This window comes from Stegostoma tigrinum, chromosome 12 (assembly GCF_030684315.1).
Source record: "Stegostoma tigrinum isolate sSteTig4 chromosome 12, sSteTig4.hap1, whole genome shotgun sequence".
Taxonomy (NCBI): domain Eukaryota; kingdom Metazoa; phylum Chordata; class Chondrichthyes; order Orectolobiformes; family Stegostomatidae; genus Stegostoma; species Stegostoma tigrinum.
The window spans coordinates 71500003-71521313 of NC_081365.1; the positions used below are offsets into that span (position 1 = coordinate 71500003).

A 21311-nucleotide genomic window follows, 5' to 3' on the forward strand; every position below is an offset into this window, starting at 1 on the left:
CAAAGATCTGTAGCTCGGGTTGTGGGTGAGTTTGTTGACTTGCTCACTGAGGTGGCTTTCTCGTACAGACATTTCATCACCAAGCTAGGTGACATCATCAATGGAGCCTCCAATGATGCAATGTTATTCAGTAGTCATAAATTGTAATGGTACAGATTCTAAACGGAGTATAATAACATCAGATATCAGAGGCTCCACTGATGATGTCACCTAGTATGGTGATGAAAATTCTTAATGAGAAGAAGCCAGCTCTGGGGGCAAGTCAACAATGTCAGACCTACTTTCTGCTTAAAATGTAAGCCCTGTCTCTGTTTTTAAAAACAAACTATGAGCCTACTTTCTTATTTAGAAGGAAACAGAAAGCAATCAAAGGCCGTTCATGGAATAAATATAGAGCTCTTCTAAATAAAGTGCAGCCCTTGAAATGCTAAAAGAGTTTTCTAATCTAACCATGCTTACCTTTGTACTGAGGCTGGCTGGCTTTGTCATTTTTTTTCTATCTGATTTGGCATAAGGCAGAGGAAACACCCCATGATGTCATCAATTCTTATTTGGCACAAATGCCATCTAGTAATAGAACTCGACAATCCTCTCTCTTAAGAATGAGGTCTAAAAGTGATTTAAAAACTAGGAAAGGAGCAACAAGAGTGAAAAACAGTGAAACAGAAGCAGCAATGGGAAAAATAAAAGGAGAGAAGCCAAAATGTATGAAAGGAAAATCAAAGCAAATGAGTACTGTACATCAACAAATTCAACACTCGTCGACAAGGAATGGAAGGTAAACATAATTGGCTTCCAATCCGTAATTGTACTTCTACGGAATTATAGATACTCAAGGCATAATGAGAAAAGATCTCTTGAAATCTTGCTTGCCATTGTAAAGGATGAGCTTTGAGAATGAATGCATCTGTGTTTTCCAAAAACAGATGAACTGTAGAAATTCAATTCATGATTATCAGATTTCAACTCTTGCCATACAGAAGGCATCTGCAAGACCCTATTAACGAATTTATCAGAAGATGCCTATTTCTTATGCTTGATGAGTTCAGGCAGTTTAACATCAGCACCTGACCCACGACAAGCAAGTCAATAGTTTTGCTAAGCACCTCCACTGTGTGTTTGGCATTTAGTTCCACTAAAATAAGCAGGATTTCTATGGTGTCTAGAACTTCCTTTTAAACATTGTTATAAGCTAAATTTCTATTACTCTTTAATTGATTAAATCCTTCCATATATATTGTAGAAGTTATTGTGTAAGTGGCTTGCATACCTTCAGGCTGTTTACACAATATGTTCAGACAATCATACCTGCAGATGAGTTTAAAAAAATTATTTTTGCCTTTCCATCAAAACACCGAATGATCTGACAAAGATTCTGATTCCTGGTTCTTAATTATTAAAGCCAAACTGTCCAGGTACTTAAAGTTGTTTTTATGTGTTCTGCTTAAGGGTGGGGAACATATTTATGCTTCTTAGGCTTGCAAGTGACTCTAGAGAGAGTTTATATCCCACCTAGAAGCTTGATTTACCAGTACACATAAGTAGATATTCTCTCATGAAACAACAAAATGTGGACTGCTGTAAGTCAAAGTTATGCGTTATCTATATCTCTTTCTCCTCAAACATTCCATGTTTAATGGTTCAAAACATGAAAAACATTGTCAGCTTTCAGGAAATTATTTGGTTGTAGTAGGCACAATACATCCACCATTCCATGTGATAACTGAAGAGAAACTAACGAAGGGGCTCCACAATATGATGGGATATAGTTACATAATATAATTACCAAAGTATCTACTGTTGTTGACCTGTTTTTTTTCAGGAGCTTTGAAGTATGTTGGCCTGACTGAGTCAACACAGTGTGGAGCTGGAGGAACACAGCAGGGCAGGCAGCATTAGAGGAGCAGGAGAATCAGTGTTTCAGGCCTAGACCCTTCATCAGGACTGGGGTGGGGGTGAGCTGGGAATTAAATAGGGGAAGAGGGGTGGGGCTGAGGGAAGGTAGGTGGGATGATGATAGGTGGATGCAGGTAGTGGATGAATCATGACCAAGATGATAGATTGCTACCAGTTTCCATATACTTTCCGTATATGTTTACTCAAATTGTCATCCTCGGTCTCAAGGAAATAGCAACTAAGACGAGGAGTTCTTATATTGTGGAATCCGTTACTTCCTTTTAGATTGCGATTTTTCTGCCTTGAATTGTGTTGCATTCTGATTTGCTCCTTCTTGTTCAACTGACATGTTGAGAAGTTCAGTTCTCCTGGTTCGTTCAAATGTGTAACATTCAATCTTCTCCTTGGGAGAAACTGTGCGAGTACTCACAAGATGGAACCCTTCTCTCAGTAAAGTGTCTACAAATAATCCCAAGACATTGCTGCCATTGATAAGCTTTCTTTGATCAGGTTGAATGGATACATACCTGAAAATAAATGATACAATTTATTAATTACTGTTAGAGGAATTAATAATTATTAATCATGAATTTATCCATTGAATTCAGAACAAAACTGTTTAAGAAGATAGCAAACAGGAAAAGACTGACACCATTTAACCCTTCAAACCCATTCTGCCATTCAACAAGCAGTACAGCTGGTACAGTACATCTGTACCAGCACAGATCATGGCTGATCATCTACTTCAGCAATATTTTTTCTTACACCATTCTGATGTTTTAATTTGTAGAAATCTATCAATCACAGTCTTGAACATATGCAATCCCTGAGCCTCCACAGCCTTATGAGGCAGAGAAATCAAAAGATTCAGTGATCTCCAAGTGTAAACATACCTCCTAATTTCAGTCACAAATGGCCTGCCCCTTATTGTGACAGTATATGTTCTGATTCTAGAAATATTCATTTTGTACCTACCCTGTCAAGCCCTGTAAGAAGTTTTTACATTTGAATGAGATCACCTCTTAATTCTTCTAGAAAATGTGGACTCATCTGTTTAATTTTTCTTCATATGGCTGCTCCTCAATCCCAGAATGTAGTTTAATGAACCTTTGATGCACTGTCTCCATGGCAAGTGCATCTTTCTTTGAGAATTACGTGCAGTTTTGGTCTCTACAATGTGGACTTTCACCAAGGAGCTATATAATTGCAGTAAGACACCTTTATTCCAATGGTCAAATCATCTTTGAATAAAGGACAGCATACCATTTGGCTTGTTAATTGCTTTCTGTACCTACATGTTAACCTTCAGTGACTCATGAGCAAGGACACCCAAGTTCCTCTGAAGCTCAACTCTTCCCAGACTCCCACCTTTTGGGAAACACTTTCATTTTTTTTCTCTCAGACATGGATAATCTCATTTCTCCGCATTGCATTCCATCTGCTAAGTTTTTGCCCGTTTGTTTAGCCTCATCAAAGCGTATTGAAAGAGATGGCTGTAGGGATAAGAGATGGATCTGTGTTCATTTTCCAAAATTGTCCTGCTTTGCCACAAGAAAAACTGTAAACATGCCTGTGCTGAAGATCTTATCACAAAGATTTGCATGAGAAGGATCACTTAAAAACAATAAGTTTCATGTTCCTGCCAACTCCCAATGATGATAATTTCAAAAAAGATTCCATTTTTAATTTTTCCAATGTTTTATCTGTAAAAATAATATATTCTCTACCTTAATTTTTCATAGTTGTACTCAGTTGGGCAGCATGTTGGCTCAGTGGTTAGCATTGCTGCCTCACAGCACCAGGGATCCAGGTTTGACTCCACCCTCGGGTGACTGTATGTGGAGTTTGCACATTCTCGCTGTGTCTGCGTGGGTTTCCTCCCACAGCCCACAGATGTGCAAGCTAGGTGGATTGGCCATGCTAAATAGCTCATAGTATTCAGGGATGTGTAGACGAGGTGGGTTGCTCAGAGGCTCAATGTGGACTTGTTGAGTCAAAGGACCTGTTTCCATACTCTAGGGATTATATGATTCAACTCTAATACTTCAAATCCCACATCTGGCCTTGTTTGGGTGCCCAGCTAATTCACCTTTCTAATTAGGCTTCACAAGTCCTCCATTTCAGTTTTGGAAGCTGCTTGTTGTCTTATGACTATGACTTTGACCAATAGCAATGAGTCTTACCTTTTCCAAATAAGATGGCCAATGCATAGTAACAATTCTGCCTGATTTTCAGGCTGCTATATTTAAAAGCCCCAGAAGCTTGACTTCCAATTTGAATTCTCTTTAAGCCGGTTTCTGACAATGTTCTAAAACTCGTTCTCACAACACAAAAAATAATCTACATGCAGTGTAAAGATACCTAAAAGCTGCGCCTTATGAAGCCAGTAAAACACGATAGGGTCAGCTTTTAATATAACAATTTTAATAAGACAGACCTGACTGAGAAGTACCAAACTCTAGAGGCAAAATTTAGGCCAGATACACTTTTTTTTAAACTATGTCCAGTATATTTGGTGCTACTTTTAGGGGACAAAGAAACATTTCCCTCTTAAATTGATCTCCCTGCAGAAATGCACCTTTAATATAAATTGATCTGGATTTGTAAGCATTTGTTGCTAACAAAGCCAAAAATAATTTCAAAATGCTTTTCCTGCTGTCAGTTAATCTATTCATATTTTTCTCCCCCAGTTTCATCAAACCGTCATATCACTAGCCTTGCTTTAGCCTTAGAAGTGCTATCGTGCCTATTCAGTGCTTGTGCGCATATGTATTAGGTAAGTATGACCCCGATCTGGCACCTCTGTTTAAACCCCAAATCCTCTGCAGCTTTGTAGTTCTTATTGTTTGGTATCTTTTATTAACTTGCCTCCTAGTTTGTCTGTGATCAAGAAGACTTCCAAATCACAAGAGATCGTGCTCCTAGTAATTTTCCTTTTTTGTCCTGTTAAACTACATCTTCTATCCTGCTTTCTACCGCTTTTTGGATGGCTATTGTTTGACCTCTTTTAAATACGATTTCTTTCAATGATTCATGATCTCTTTCTCGGGACTTGGGCCCTCCCAGACATACTATTTGAGCTTGTACTATATTTGCTTGCCTTCTACCTTTGTACTTCATGTTCCCAATCCATTATCTTAACTTCCTGCACTGCCACACTCTATCCTGTATATTCAAAATCAGCTTATATATTTTCCAGTGTTCGTCCCACTCTACCTATAATAGTCATGTTTCTCCATTGACTAGCCCCTTCTGCTAAATATTTGACTTTGATACCCACTTTTGGCTGTTGTTCTTTAGAACAAATGGCCTCATATTGGCTATCAGAACTGATCTGCATAGCATCGGACAAACTGTCAATTGTGGCAGTCTGATTCTCAGAACTGTTCAACATTTGGGTATTTATGGTATTTTCTATAAAGTAAAGGTATGTACCCCATGGGGGCTGTTCTGCCTTACAGAAGAATAGTTCATGGTGGTTTACCTGAGTGCCAACATACCTCAGGCAAGGGAAGATATTGAGAAAGAGAGTCCTTGTGGTGACCTCAGCCAATGCAGGATTTGAGCCCATGTTGTTGGCATCCCTCTGCATCACAAACCAGCCAACTGAGTTAACTGAACAGTTTGATTCCCATGCTATTCAATTGACTGCTCCATTCATTAAGCTCCTTCTCTCTTATAATAAACCATATATTCCGGATTGAAACTAGTTTCTGATAACCTGACCTTATAGCTTAAGAGTTGCCAAATTCTTTCTGAGACTTTGACTTTAGTGAAAGCCTCCCTGCCTGCATGCAATAGACAACAGACAATAGGTGCAGGAGTAGGCCATTCAGCCCTTCGAGCCAGCACCACCATTCATTATGATCATGGCTGATCATCCACAATCAGTATCCTGTTCCTGCCTTATCCCCATCACACATGATTCCACTATCTTTAAGAGCTCTATCTATCTCTTTCTTGAAACTATCCAGAGACTTGGCCTCCACTGCCTTCTGGGGCAGAGCATCCCATATATCCACCACTCTCTGGGTGAAGAAGTTTCTCCTCAACTCTGTTCTAAATGGCCTACCTCTTATTTTTAAACTGTGTCCTCTGGTTCTGGACTCCCCCATCAACGGAAATGTACTTCCTGCCTCCAGATTGTCCAATCCCTTAATAATCTTATACGTCTCAATCAGATCCCCTCTCATCCTCCTAAACTCAAGTGTATACAAGCCCAGTCGCTCCAATCTTTCAACATATGATAGTACCGCCATTCCGGGAATTGACCTCATGAACCTACGCTGCACTCCCTCAATAGCCAGAATGTCCTTCCTCAAATTTGGAGACCAAAACTGCACACAATTCTCCAGGTGCGCTCTCACCAGGGCCCTGTACAGCTGCAGAAGCACCTCTTTGCTCCTATACTGAATTCTTCTTGTTATGAAGGCCAGCATGCTATTAGCTTTCTTCACTGCCTGCTGTACCTGCATGCTTGCTTTCATTGACTGATGTACAAGAACACCCAGATCTCGTTGAACTTCCCCTTTACCTAACTTGACTCCATTTAGATAGTAATCTGCCTTCCTGTTCTTGCCACCAAAGTGGATAACCACACATTTATCCACATTAAACTGCATCTGCCATGCATCCGTCCACTCACCTGGCCTGCCCAAGTCACCCTGTATTCTCATAACATCTTCCTCACATTTCACCCTGCCACCCAGCTTTGTGTCATCAGGAAATTTGCTAATATTACATTTAATGCCTTCATCTATATCATTAATGTATATTGAAAATAGCTACGGTCCCAGCACCGAACCTTGTGGAACGCCACTGGTCACTGCCTGCCATTCCGAAAGGCACCCGTTTATCACTACTCTTTTTGCTTCCTGTCAGCCAGCCAATTTTCAATCCAGGTCAGTATTTTGCCTCCGATACCATGTGCCCTAATTTTGCTCACTAATCTCCTATGTGGGACTTTATCAAAGGCTTTCTGAATGTCCAGTTTCACTACATCCACTGGCTCTCCCTTGTCCATCTTCATAGATACATCCTCAAAAAATTCCAGAAGATTAGTCGAGCACGATTTCCGCTTTGTAAATCCATGCTGACTCTGACCTATCCTGTTACTGCTATCCAAATGATTCGTAATTTCATCTTTTATAATTGACTCTAGTATCTTTCCCACCACTGACATCAGGCTAACCGGTCTATAATTCCCTGTTTTCTCTCTCCCTCCTTTCTTGAAAAGTGGGAAAACATTAGCCACCCTCCAATCCACAGGAACTGATCCTGAATCTATAGAACATTGGAAAATAATTAACAATGTGTCCACGATTGGTAGAGCCACCTCCATAAGTACCCTGGGATGCAGACCATCAGGTCCTGGGGACTTATCAGCCTTCAGACCTAACAATCTATCCAACACCATTTCCTGCCTAATACAAATTCCCTTCAATTCATCCATTACCCTAGGTCCTTCAGCCACTACAACATCTGGGAGATTGCTTATGTCTTCCCTAGTGAAGACAGATCCAAAGTACCTATTCAACTCTTCTGCCATTTCCTTGTTCCCCATAATAAATTCACCCGTTTCTGCCTTCAAGGGCCCAATTTTAGTCTTAACCTGTTTTTTTTCTTTCCACATACCTAAAAAAAAGCTTTTACTATCCTCCTTTATATTTTTGGTCAGCGTGCCTTCGTACCTCATTTTTTCTCCACGTATTGCCTTTTTAGTTATCCTCTGTTGCTCTTTAAAACTTTCCCAGTCCTCCGGCTTCCCGCTCATCTTTGCTATGTTATGCTTCTCTTTTATCTTTATACAGTCCTTAACTTCCCTCGTCAGCCACGGCCACCCCTGCCTCCCATTAAGATCTTTCTTCCTCTTTGGAATGAACTGATCCTGCACCTTCTGCATTACATCCAGAAATACCTGCCATTGTTGTTCCACTGCCATCCCTGATAGGGTATTAAACCATTGAACTTTGTCCAGCTCCTCCCTCACAGCTCCATAGTTCCCTTTGTTCAACTGCAATACTGCAGTACACTCAAGTGCTCTGAAAATGTAGAACTAATTGTAGGAGTAACCAGAAGGCAAAGTGCAGGCCTAATGGTAAGATTCTTAGTAGTATAGATGAGCAGAGAGATCTCGGTGTCCAGGTACACAGATCCTTGAAAGTTGCCATCCAGGTTGACAGGGCTGTTAAGAAGGCATACAGTGTTTTAGCTTTTATTAATAGAGGGATCGAGTTCTAGAACCAAGAGGTTATGGTGAAGCTGTACAAAACTCTGGTGCGGCCGCACTTGGAGTATTGTGTACAGTTCTGGTCACCGCATTATAAGAAGGATGTGGAAGCTTTGGAAAGGGTGCAGAGGAGATTTACTAGGATGTTGCCTGGTATGGAGGGAAGGTCTTACGAGGAAAGGCTGAGGGACTTGAGGCTGTTTTCATTAGAGAGAAGAAGGTTGAGAGGTGACTTAATTGAAGCATATAAAATAATCAGAGAGTTAGATAGGGTGGATAGGGAGAGCCTTTTTCCTAGGATGGTGACGGCGAGCACGAGGGGGCATAGCTTTAAATTGAGGGGTGAAAGATATAGGACAGATGTCAGAGGTAGTTTCTTTACTCAGAGAGTAGTAAGGGAATGGAACGTTTTGCCTGCAACGGTAGTAGATTCGCCAACTTTAGGTACATGTAAGTCGTCATTGGACAAGCATATGGACGTACATGGAATAGTGTAGGTTAGATGGGCTTGAGATCGGTATGACAGGTCGGCCCAACATCAAGGGCCGAAGGGCCTGTAATGTGCTGTAATGTTCTATGTTCTAATTGTAGCCCTTTCTGAAACTGGGGAGGGGCGATTGTACTGGTGCTGCTTGATCGCTTTACTAATGGGTCTTTAGGATTCATACCAAAACCAACTGATATGGACTAGTATCCTTCCATCATCTGGAACAAATTCCATCTTGTATAGCACACATTAGTGGAGACACTTTACAGTTTTACTGATCTGGCAAAAATTTATTGAATCATTTCAAGGATCCTTTTACATACCCCATTGCTACAAGATTTCTTCTGCTGTATTCATAGCTATTATGTCAATATTTGTACACTCATTTCTGAACTCATCGTGACCAAACTGACCCTTATTATAATGAGAAATTTCACCAGTGGTCCAAGTGCAGTCCCTGTCCATTTTTCCATTATCTTATCCACAGTTATTTTCTTTTCATTATTATGGACTGTTGTTGACAGAGCTCTGATTGCAATTTCTCCAAAATGTACCATGAAAATGCTGTTTACTATATCCCATCCCATACCTTTAAATCCATGGGCACTATGTCATTGAAATCTCTTGCCAAGGTAGACTTACTTCTGTCGCTGACAATCAGTGTTTCTTGCAAAGCTCAAAGTCAAAGGCCCTTCAGCCCATGTCATCAAGCATCTATCTATTTGAATCCCAGTGGCACTCAGTGCCAAACTTTGAGTGTTATGGCATTTTATCTAAAGTACTCATCTAAATACTAAATCTCATGTTAGTTCCTGCCTCCACTGTCATTTTAGACCGTGAGCTCCAGCTACCCACAGCCCTCTTGGTGAAAACGTGTTTCCTCAAATGCTTTCTAAACCTCCTACTCCTTGCCTTAAAACTGCCCCTGATTATTGATCCCTCTACTAAAGGGAAACATTTTTCTTATCTACCTTATCTATGCCCCTCAGAACTTTTATACATCTCAATCTCAATCAGCCTTGTCTGCTCTAAGGAAAACAACCACAATCTATTGGTCACTGTTTATAGCTGAATCACTCCAGACTGTACAATTTCCCAGTGCATCCCCTCTGTGTCCTCTCCAGTGCAATCACGTCCTTACTGTAGTGTGCTGACCTGAACTACACATAATACTTCAGCTGTGACTTAACAAATGTTTTATAAAGCTTCGTCATAACCTCCTTGCTCTTGTGTTCAGTGCCTTGAGGAATAAAGGTAAGTTTCCCATTTACCTTCTTTAGCCACCTATCTATCTGTCCTCAGAGATACTGGGAACTGCAGATGCTGGAGAATCCAAGATAACAAAGTGTGGAGCTGGATGAACACAGCAGGCCAAGCAGCATCTTAGGAGCACAAAAGCTGCCGTTTTGGGCCTAGACCCTTCTTTGTTATCTATCTATCCTGTTGCCTTTAAGGATCAATATCCATGCACACCAAGGTCCCTCTGATCTTCTGGACTTCTTAGGATCCTACCATTCAGCGTATATTCTCTTGCCTTTTTAGTCCTCCCAAAATGCATCACCTCTCAGTTTTCAGGAATAAATTCCATTTGCCATTGTTGAACAGTCTTCTGACCGTTACAATGCACTCTTTGGACTGTAAGTCCATTTTTTTTTGTTCAAATGGTCCATTTTGTGCTTAGTTTTGAATACTTTTTTTTAACCTTTTGGGACAGTTCATAGCATAATGGTACTTTGAATTGTACCTGAGAATTTCTGGGATTCGTTCGCTATTATAAATCACCAAATTCTCTTTGCTTCTCAAAATTCTTTTTGGCTCATTGCTTGTGACTTGTGTCAAGATAGCCTTTCCAACTTGTTAACATTATGTCCCTCACCCCATGCAGCCACTTGCCACTACCTTCATTTCTCCCATCCCATCCAGTCCCTGCTTTTCTGGAAGCAAATTAATGTTGAAGGAAGTAGCAAGGGTGAATGGAATGGATCTGTTGGAAAGAAAGTGAGGGTGCAGTGAGTGTAACAAGGTCAGCCAGCTGGACATCATAGAACATAAGTTCAATAATTGTGGCTGTTAAACTAATCCAATCAGGGCAGTGTGTCTGACATAAAATAGTGAATATTAGGGATATTGAGCCCTGACTACCTGACTCAGTGAAGAGGCAATGCTATTGTCAAAGACTATTTCATTTGTAAATAAAGGGTAATTGGTGATGGGATGCTGACCTCTAAAGATTTATTTCAGTGGCAGTGAGAGTAAAGAATGATACTATAGAAATCACTTGCAGCAGTTGTTTTGAAGTTGGAGGCAAGCATCTTCTTATCTCATGCTTATGTTTGGGAAGTATTGACTCATTCAATCCTGCTGTCAAGGCCTAGGCTCGGTATGTGAAAATAATGCATTATTTTTTCCATGCAAAGCATATTGTGGCAGATGATTTTTAAAAAATCGAGTAAATCTCTTGACAACCTGGTCCTTCAGCTTTTTCAGTGATTAGGAGTCCAACATCTCAAGAATTGATTGACCTGGTTAAGGAATATTATGATCCCAAGCCTCCTTAAATTCTGAGGCGCTTTCACTTTTACTTGGCAATTTGAGAACCAGGGAATCTTTATAGAGGTTTTTGACTAGGTTAGGGCAACAGGCAGAAGCCTGTGAATTTGGTTTTACCTTACGTGAGATATTTAGAGAATGTCTAGTACTGCAGGAGTAATGATCTGACTATGCAAAAAGGCATACTAACTGTAGCTCAGCTGAACTTCAAACAGGAGCTACAACTGGATTTATCATTGGAAAATGCTGCAATGGGATCACATGAGTTGCAGGCTATTCCAATGGATGTGGAGACCCTCGTCAGCTCCCACGAGCTTGGGGAACACTACCTGAATGCAGGCAACTACACAGCCTCACTCACAAAATATCCTGATAAGAGTAACTCTAAAACTCCAAAACAAAGCCAAGTCTTGGCTAAACAGTTAGAATTTTCTCACGATCATGCCTGGCAAGACATTGTAAATGCTGTCAATATGGGGTTTCATGACAGCTACAGAGTCCTACTAAACGAGTGAAGAAAGATCATTCATAGGCCAGTATCCACAGTGGTGTTTAAGAGAGTTAATGCCCTGAAAACTCTACCTGCATCTGGTTTGGAACAATTGAATTGCCTGGCAACATCCAAATCAGAACCAATCAACATAAACAGCTAGTTAAATGGCCATCCAGTTCAAATGGAGGTCGATACTAGCATGGCTGTATCAGTGATCAACTAATCAGTTTTTAATAGCATGCACTCTGGCCTCCAGCCCTTAAATTTTTGCGAGATTTCAGATAGACTGAGAACTTTCAACTTTTGCAGATTATGGTTACAACCTATAGTAGAAGGCTGGGGCCCAAACTGGATGGGACAAAATTGGTTGCAAGAGATTCATTTAGATTGGCTCAAAATTTTTCAATTAGAAAATGGCTGCCTGAGTGAAGTCCTTTTAAATACCCGGACGTTTTCCAGGGAAGGTCTAGGGACTATCAGAGGAGCCAATGCAACTTTGCATGTTGGCCTGGAAGCAATTCCACAAAATTGCAAGGCTCTTCCAGTGCCATCTGCCCTACAGGCAAAAGTAGAAGCAACTCAGCTGACTGGAAAGTGAAGGAATCATCAAACTAGTCCAATTTGCAGAATGGGCAGCACTGAACATTTAAATTTTGAAGCCCAAGGGATGAGTTCATCTTTGTGGGCATTTTAAACAAACAGTCAGCTGTTTTTGGCAATTGGGTACATATCCATTTCCTTGGATAGAGGATTTAAATGTAAAGCTAGTAGGAGTTTTATGCATCATGATGCTTGACATGAGCCATGCTTAGGTGTAACCGTATTTTAACTAGAATTCTCAGAAGTATGCTACAATTAATAGGACTTGTATCAATATACGAGACTGTCACTAGGTGTACCGTCAGCCTGTTCAGTTTTTCAGTGGATAATGGTAAACATTTTGAGCTCTACCTCAGGTTGCCATTTACCCAGATGACACCCTGATAACAAGGAAGACTAGTAAAGGATCTTTAGAGAATTTGAATACAGTCTTGGGTGTTTTTCCAAGGCAGGCATATGCCAAAGAAAGGAAAGATGTGTGTTCTAGGCCCCTCAAGTGACTTACTTGAATTACAGGGTTGACAAAACATTGGAAGATAAAGTGAGGGGGAGCAAAGGTACCTTGGTCATTTTGTTTCTCCAGGAACTTAGGTTATTTCTGGGTCTGGTAAATTATTATGGAAAGTTCATATGCACCATTGCATCAACTCTTAAAAAGTGGTCAGCCTTGGAAATGGCCCAACAGACAAGCCTTAGCTTTCGATGAAGTAAAGAAACAACTGTCATGCTCTAATGACCATCATGATCACAGTATGATCCCAAGAAAGGTCTGGTATTCAGAATCATTGCCTCCCCATATGGCATTGGGATGGTGTTATCTCATTGGTGTCCCACTGGAGAGGAATGCCCAATAGCTTTTGCCTCTAGCACTTTTGCTAATGTCGAGTGTTGGTAAGATGTAATGAGTGGTGAACCATAGAAATTGGCACTGGGATTTCAAATGTTTGCAATTTAAACAAATAACTTAGATGAGTTATAGTTCCCAAATTTGCTAATGATTCACAATTGTTCACATTGTTGGATTGAAAATATTTACTTGAAGACTAGTATCTGTGATATTGGGGACCTCAGAAGGAGGCTGAGATGGATCATCCACTTGGCATTTCTGGCTGAAGTTTATTACAAATACTGCAGCCTTATTTTTTGCATTGATGAGCTAGGTGCTTAATTGTTGAGGAAGGGGTTGTTTGTGGAGTCTCCATCTTATTGTTTAATTGTCTTCAATCATTAATGACTGGATGAGGCAAAATTGCAGAGATCAGAACTAATTCGTTGGTTGTGGGATTGCTTATCTCTGTCTGTTGCTTGCTGCTTTTTCTGTTTGGCATGAAAAAATATGCCCAAAAAGAAAAAGAAGAAGTGTCAGTTACATTTGGAGTCTGAAAATTTCACCAATACATTTATGGGCAGAAATATATGATAATCACAGACCACAAACCCTTATTTAACCTGCTTGAAGAGGCTATAGATTCAGGCTGCATTCAGTGGTGGCCTCTAATATTAAGTGCTTATAATTACAAATTAGAACACTGTTCAGGAGACCGAATAGTGAATGCAATTGTATTAAGCCACCTTCCGTTAGCAGATAAATCACCCGTGACACCCCCATAGTGGAAGAGTTAGTCATGGCAGTGAATTTTCTGGATATGCTACCAGTCACAGCTAACAATTTCAGACTTTGGACACAGAATAGATCCAATCCTTTCCAAACTGAAACAATTAGTATTAGTGGGGAAACCAAATGGCAATTGCAGCTAGAATTAAAACCTTTTTTTGGACCTGGAGTGATCAGCTTACATATTGGCATATTGTTACGGGAAACCAGAGTGATTGTCCCAAGCAAAAGTCACCGTCATATACTGTCTGAACTCTTCCAGGGGGTCTCCAAAATGAGGATATCATCAAGGAGTAATCTAGTGGCCTGCTTGGACGTAGACATGTTCACATTGGTGGGACACATCCATGGGAATGGACGGTTAAACTTTAGACTTGTTTACATATCGACTATGTAGATTTTTTCATGGGTTCAATGCTTTTAGTTATTGTCGATGCCCACCCACCCAAAGTGGTTGGACGTGAACAGAGTCTATTCATCAAACAGTGGACTGACAATAGAAAAATTGTACACATCTGTTGGAGTTCAGGAGAAATTGGTCACAGATAACGGGCTGTCGTTTACCAAAAGGGACTCTAGTTACCTCCTAAATGGGAGGTATGAATGGGATTTGACATATTAGGACAGTTGTATACCAATGGCCTGGCAGAAAAAGCAGTGCAAACTTTGAAGGCTGCACTGACGAAACAATCTAGTCTCACTAGATACCATAGATAGTAAGTTATTACAGTTATTGTTTGCTTATAGAATGACACCACATGCAACTATAGGGACAACACCAGCAGAGTTGTTAACAATTAGTAGATGTCACACCAGGCTATCTCTGATCTTGCTGGACCATGGTGGAGGGGTTAAACAGCTTCAGGAACTCCAATGCTGAAACCAAAAATCTGTCAAACAAGAAAGACAGTTTGATACAGGGAACAAAGTTTCGTGCAAGAATAATGGAAGTTGCCCCAAATACATCATGCCCAAATAGGCATAACAATTGTGAAATCAAGACTAGTGACTTATAAAGTTCAGGTAGGTGTGACTGTTCTGAATAAGCATGTGGACCATTTGAAAGCTGGTGGGAGCAGACTGGGTGGGAGCAAGACTTGCCCTGCTCCTTGGAACTTTCAGAAATACTTCAGGGACCTGTTGATTCACCCTCTCCATCAAACACTGTCAAGTCGTCTGAATCAGAAATGGGCATGATGGAGGTAGCTGCCATGCCATTTCTGCCTCTGGAAGAAGGGAGTGAAAGTCTACCTAGGTGCACCAGGTCAAGAGGTGAGCTTCCATTGTCATGCGCCTCTTGTGTCAGATTCTGAATTGGATAAACCTGAGCTATTGTTAAAACGCCCCAGGAATCAGAACACCATGTGTGTAATGACTCAAAAAGAATAATGTAGTGATCGTGACAAAGTCAGTGAGCCTGGCCTCGTAGAATATGAGTTCCCTAATTGGAGCTGTTAATCTGATCCCAATCAGGGACACCTGACTGAAATAAAACAGTGAATGTCAGGGATATTGAGCCTTGAATGCCTCAGTCACTAAAGAGGCTATTGTCAAAGGCTACGCACTTATAATTAAAGGGTGATTGGTGATAGGATGCCAGCTTCTGAAGAGGCGAAGCAGCAAGTGACTGCAGGAGTAGTCGAGGCAACGCAAGGGAGCTAAGGGCTTTGAAACGAAATGGTGAGGGCAGTAGCAAGGGACACTGGGGACTGACAGAACAGTGTTGGGTTTTCTTGACTATCTATGTTCAGTTTACTACAGGCAGATGCTGGCACTCACACTGCTTTTGCTCACATGCAAGAAGTATATAGCCCAGTGTAAAAATAAGCACAGCTTCCCTAAAACACAGCCTGCCAAAAACTAGAGTTATACAACTGCCTGCAGAGTGAAAAATTGTTTCAATTTTCCAATTGCCAATGGTTTCACTTCTCCACTTTAATACACAGCAGAATCAGATGAGTGAGCTTACATTGGAATGACTGCCACTTTTATGTCACTACAATGCAGAAACTTCTTCAAAGTCATACAGAAGTAGCAGTAAAAATGCACCTTTGCATTTGCATCAGTGGTGGTGGTCTTGCCTGTTTTGAGAGCATTGCATATTGAATTTGCCAAGTAATGAATGGAATTATTAAAAGTAAAAATGGCCACGACTCTTGAAATACGCCCTAAGGTGAAAACCACCATCACTGCCAGTCCCCAACTCAAAACATGGGGGAGTGGGGTTTAACTGAGCAGTTTTTAATTATTCATTATAGATGTGGGCAGTGCTGGTTGTGTGTGTATTTAATACCTATCTCTAGTTGCCTTTGGATAGGTGATGAACCACTGCAGTCCTTGTGCCTTAGGTAGACCCACAATAATTCTAGGGAAGATGCTCCAGAATTTTGACCCAATGACGCAGCAATATATTTCCAAGTCAGGATGGTAACTGGCTTGGAGGAAAATTTGTAGGTGGTGGTGTTCCCGTGTGCCTGCTGCCCTTGACCTACTGAAATGAAGTGGTCATCTGTTGGAAGGCAGTATTTAAAAAGCCTTGGTGATTTTCTGCAGTGCGTCTCGAAGATGGTACACATTGCTATTGAGCATCAGTCGTGGAAGGAGTGGGACATTTTTGGATGTGGTGCCAATTAAGTATGTTGGATAATTTTAAACTTCTTAAGTGTTGTTGGAGCTGCACTCATCCAGACAAGTGGAAAGTATTCCATCATACCCTAATTTGTGCCTTGTAGATGGCAGACAGGCTATGGGAAGTCAGAAGGTGAGTTACTTTCTGCAGGATTCCTAGACTCTGACCTGCTCTTGTTTACTCTGTATTTATATGGCTAGTGCAGTTCCATTTCCCAACAAACTCTTAGGCCTATTCTTACGTCTTTAATACAACTGATCTCTGAATCATGACACAGAAAGTACATCATACCATCATCAGAAGATTGATACTTATTTCATTTGAACAGCCTGTGCAGGGATGATGAACCTTCTGTGCCATGAGCCAAAGTGTCAATCTTCTGCATTATCCCATAATTTTGTATGTTACTTTTATCCAAATAATCATCTAGCCAGTGTGTGTTCCATACCCTAACTACTTGCTGAGTTAAAAATATTTATTTTCCTCATGTCACCCTTCTTTGGAAAATTGCCTTAAATCTATCCTTTTCATTTTTGTTTGTTTTACTACTGGGAACAATTTCTCCCTATCTATTCTATGAAGCCGTCCAGAGTTGATGTGAACAGGAGCATCTTTTAGTTGGAAGGAACTTTGTTATAAAAAACTGACTTCATCCTCACCAATCTGACTAGCACAGATTCGTTTATCATTGACAGAATTTGTCAAAGTTCCTACAATACAGTCCTTATGGAGACAAAGTCCCACCCCTACACGAAGAATATTTTACATTATAGTATGTGGCAGTATCCATGATGTAAGGTATCTGGTCAATTATAACCCGAGTGATAATAATGTCACTGCATGTTAAGGGACAATGGTTAGATTACTTCTTGTTGCAGATGGCCACATGTGTGTGTAAATATTGGGAGACGCTGTGTTTATATAGAATCTGCAGAGAGCTTCCCAACTATAGTGCAGCTAAATTATTACTTTTGAAACACACTTAGAATTACAAGTAATCCTATAGAAGAAGGGGTCACTTCCCTGAACTTAGCAGAAGTCTATCTGAATTAAAATCGGTTTAATAGATCATGCTATTAAGCTTGTCAAAAGACAAAGCATCGGATGCCAAAATTATGAAGTTTGGTTTTGATGTGTGCCCAAAATTGGCTTACATAGGTTTAAACATAGCAGCATAACTGCAGTCTTACGAGTACATTGAATTGAAATCCAGAAAAACAATAATGTGCATTCATATGGCACACCTAGTGTAGTTAAATACTTAACTGGCTCAGTTAACTGACATCTCCTTAGATACTTGATGTAGAGAATGGGCAAATGAAAACAATGCAGAAACTCTTTGCCTGTTTATATTGCATTACCACTGAATTTGTTCACATACAAAACCAGCAGAAATTGATCTAATTGCTATTGAAACTAATTGGAAATAGAGTTGAACTTTTTTAAGCTTTCATTAAAACAGTGTGACCTATTATTCCCCTTGTAATCAAGGTGGCTAGAGCTAATCTACACGATATACACTATAATAATATATATTGTCATGCATCCCTCCAAATCAAGGCCCAGCCCAGTGTCATCAGAAATGTGAACATTTGATTAAAACCCTCAAATTTCCCCAGTTTTACCTGCCTAATTCAGGTTACAAGAATATGAAACCAGGACTTTATCATTCATAAGAAAGTTGCTGTTTATTGCAATCAAACAATTTTAACCAAAGGCAGAAAAGAAATTTGCTAATGAATCTTTAAGTCTACTGCTTTTAAAATATTCCCATACACATACAAGAGGATACAGAAAGAGACAAGAAACAACTATTACAGGTGAGAAGGTACAATCAAGTCATTGAACCACAGTTCTTGTGGATTACAGGCACTGATTAGTTGTTTTCTTCCGATTCCTTTGAACTCTAATGCAGACACACTGATTCCCAATCTTTAATTCACTGGTTAAAGATTCACCCCCTTAAAACTCCCTGAAGGTGGCTTCCCTTTTCTTTTTCAAGAAGAGAAATTGCAGAGAGTGGCTAGCTGCTCTGTACTTTATTGTACTTCTCCACTCGTAGAAGGTGTGAAGACTAATGAGTTTATGTGCTTTCCCTTTCACATGCTGGACATTCCTTTGTGTTTTTGTTTTTTATTTACTCGTGAGACATGACCATAGCTGGCTGGTCCAGCATTTTTTGACCTTCTCTTGTTGCCCTTGAGAAGGTGGTAATGAGCTGCCTTCTGGTACTGCTGTAGTCCATGTCGGTAGGCCCACAAAGCTGCCCTGAAGACACACTCAATGAGCGGAGGCATCTAGCATTCTCCCCCTCTGCTTGAATAAGGCAAAATTATTGACACAGCTCACATTTCTGTTGGTTTTGTATGTGAACAAGTTCAGTGGTAATGCAATATAAACGCAGTGAGTTCTAGTAGTGTTTTTTTTCAAGAAATTTCAACACCTTCTACAGTCCCTTGGTTTAAAGCCACATCTGTCCTAATTGTTCAGAGCACAGTCAAACAAATGAAAGTGGTCCTTATCAGGCCTCGTAATCCATATTTAGGTAAACCCATGTTGCATTTTACTGTCAGTAACCCTCAAACATAAATGTTAAACATTTAAAAATTAAAAATAAAATGCACATTTGGTTTCTTAGGATGAATAATTAAATTCATCAATGCAATGTTAAACCAAGGTCCTCCTTGCCCCCTCAGATTCTATTTTAAAGCAAATTTCTCCTAGGTGCCCTGGCCAATATATTTAACCCTCCATCAATATCAGTTTTAAAATAAAGTCTTGTGGGATCTTGTGACACAGTGGTAGTGTCCCTATATCTGAGCTAGAAGGTCCAGGTTCAAGTTCTACGTGTTCCAGGGGTGTGCAATTACATGTCTGAACCTGTTGATTAGAAAATATGTAAAACTGCTGCCATTACCACAAATGTTTTCGTGACAACTTTCTGAGCACAAACTGACTGCGGCATTACCTATAAAATCTCTCCCTTCAAAATAACAATTGGTGGTAAATTGCTTTGGGATGCAATACAGGCGGTGAAAGATATGAACCGGTGATCTTTCCTGTGTGTTCAGATATGTTGGAAGAGGGCGTTTGGGGGATTGGCTCTTTACCTTGTCGAGAACTCGTCCCCAGCCGAATAGTCGGTTCCACACTGGAAGACCAGATCGTGGTGAGAAGGTCTCTGCAATGGAATCGAAACCAAGGGTCTGTGAGCGGAGAAAGAATGATTCCAGTTCTGATTAGGCTGCTCGGCAGACACTGTAATGCGACCGGCTAATGTTTCAATGGTACTGTTGCAAGAACAGAAGACTCGGAAGTAGGAGTAGGTTTCCTGGAGGGAGAACCTCACCTCCAAAATCTCAAGCCTCTGCTTGAGCCGATCCTGGTTGAGGAGATCAACCAGGGAGGGCAGGTCGTAGAAATCCGCCTCCCTCACCAGCCTGTCATGATCCGAGAATCCGGGAGGAAGAGTGACCTGGCGGGTCCGCAGGAAGTCCAGGATGTACTTAAATAAACTGCCGTCCCTGTCCACGAACAGCTGTCCGTTGACCACTCGGAAGTCAGGGTCGCCTCCGTCCAGCACGCGTGCCAATTTCGAGTCTTGATATTTCTTAAGTGTAGCAACAAAGGTAGTAAACTTCATGCCACCCACGTTCAGAAATACTATCTCTCCTTTGCTCATTGTTGCAGGGTTTTGACTATTTCAACCCTATTTCCGATGACACTATTTCTCCCTCCGGGAGTGCACAGTTCTGACACCCCACAGCGACTGAAAGACACAAACTTCGTGCCTGGACTCGTTTCCAAGCAACTCCGCTGTACACAGACCAGACGACGGTGTCCAGGAAATGTTGCTGCCAAGAAATCCTCAACAAACAGGAATAACGATTGACTAACTGAATGTCCCTGTACCGAAATACAGTGAAAACCTTTGTTAATCAGCGGTACAGGCAGATCATAGTCAGCAAAGGCTTCCACAGACTCATACAGGTTACATTGCACTGGCGAGATCAACGTTAGCAACACCAGCGTTATTTGAGGGTCGAAGTAATCGCCCAGGAGAAGTCTTCCAGAATCTGCTAGTGCATCTGTTCACAGCAAGCCAGACAGCATCTGGAGGAAAGGAGCAGTCAACATTTCAGTTATTACCCTTCTTCAGTCCCTCCATGCACATGCTGCCTGGCTGGCTGCGTTCTTCCAGCTTCCAGTTTGCCTACCTGAATTCCAGCATCTGCAGTTTTGTTTTGTCTGGAGTGCCTGTGCTTAGGCTTCTGGACCTTCTGCCTTACAGAAGAAGTTGTAGGAGATCATTCCCAGGGCAGGATGGGTCTTTGATGATGTTGGTCACCTTTCCACAGCAGCGAGCCATGTAAATAGATTCCATGGATGGAAGCTGGCTTCCATGATGGTCAGGGCTGTGCACACCACCTTCTGTAGTTTCTTACAGTCCTGGGCAAAGCAGTTGCCAGATCAGGCTGCTATGCAACAACAGTATGCTCTCAATGGAACATCTGTTGAAGTTGGTTAGGGACCTATAGACCTGCCAAATTTCCTGAGCTGCCTGAGGATGAAGAGGCCTTGTTATGACTTCTTCACTGTCATATCTATGTGGGAAGACCAGGAAAGGTTGTCGGTTATTGTCACTCTGAGGAACTTCATGCTCTTCAGCCTCTCCACCTCAGTTCCATTGATGTAGATGGGGTCATGTTCTAAGAAGTGTCATACTGGACTTGAAAAGTTAACTCTGTTTCTCTCTCCACACCTGCTGAATTTCTCCAGTATTCTCTTTTCACACCAACAAACACAATCTCT

At 41.0% G+C, this 21311-nt stretch overlaps 1 protein-coding gene across 1 annotated transcript; it reads right to left on the bottom strand.

The window, feature by feature from the left end:
- Nucleotides 1-1130: 1130 nt before the first annotated feature.
- LOC125457277 (putative potassium channel regulatory protein) lies at nt 1131-20277 on the bottom strand. The gene is made up of 2 exons (XM_048541266.2): nt 19610-20277; nt 1131-2423 (listed from the first exon to the last, which is right to left on the bottom strand). Exons 1-2 carry the CDS (start codon nt 20179-20181, stop codon nt 2168-2170), a joined length of 828 nt encoding a protein of 275 aa, XP_048397223.1. The 5' UTR covers nt 20182-20277; the 3' UTR covers nt 1131-2167.
- Between the last annotated feature and the right edge of the window lie 1034 nt (nt 20278-21311).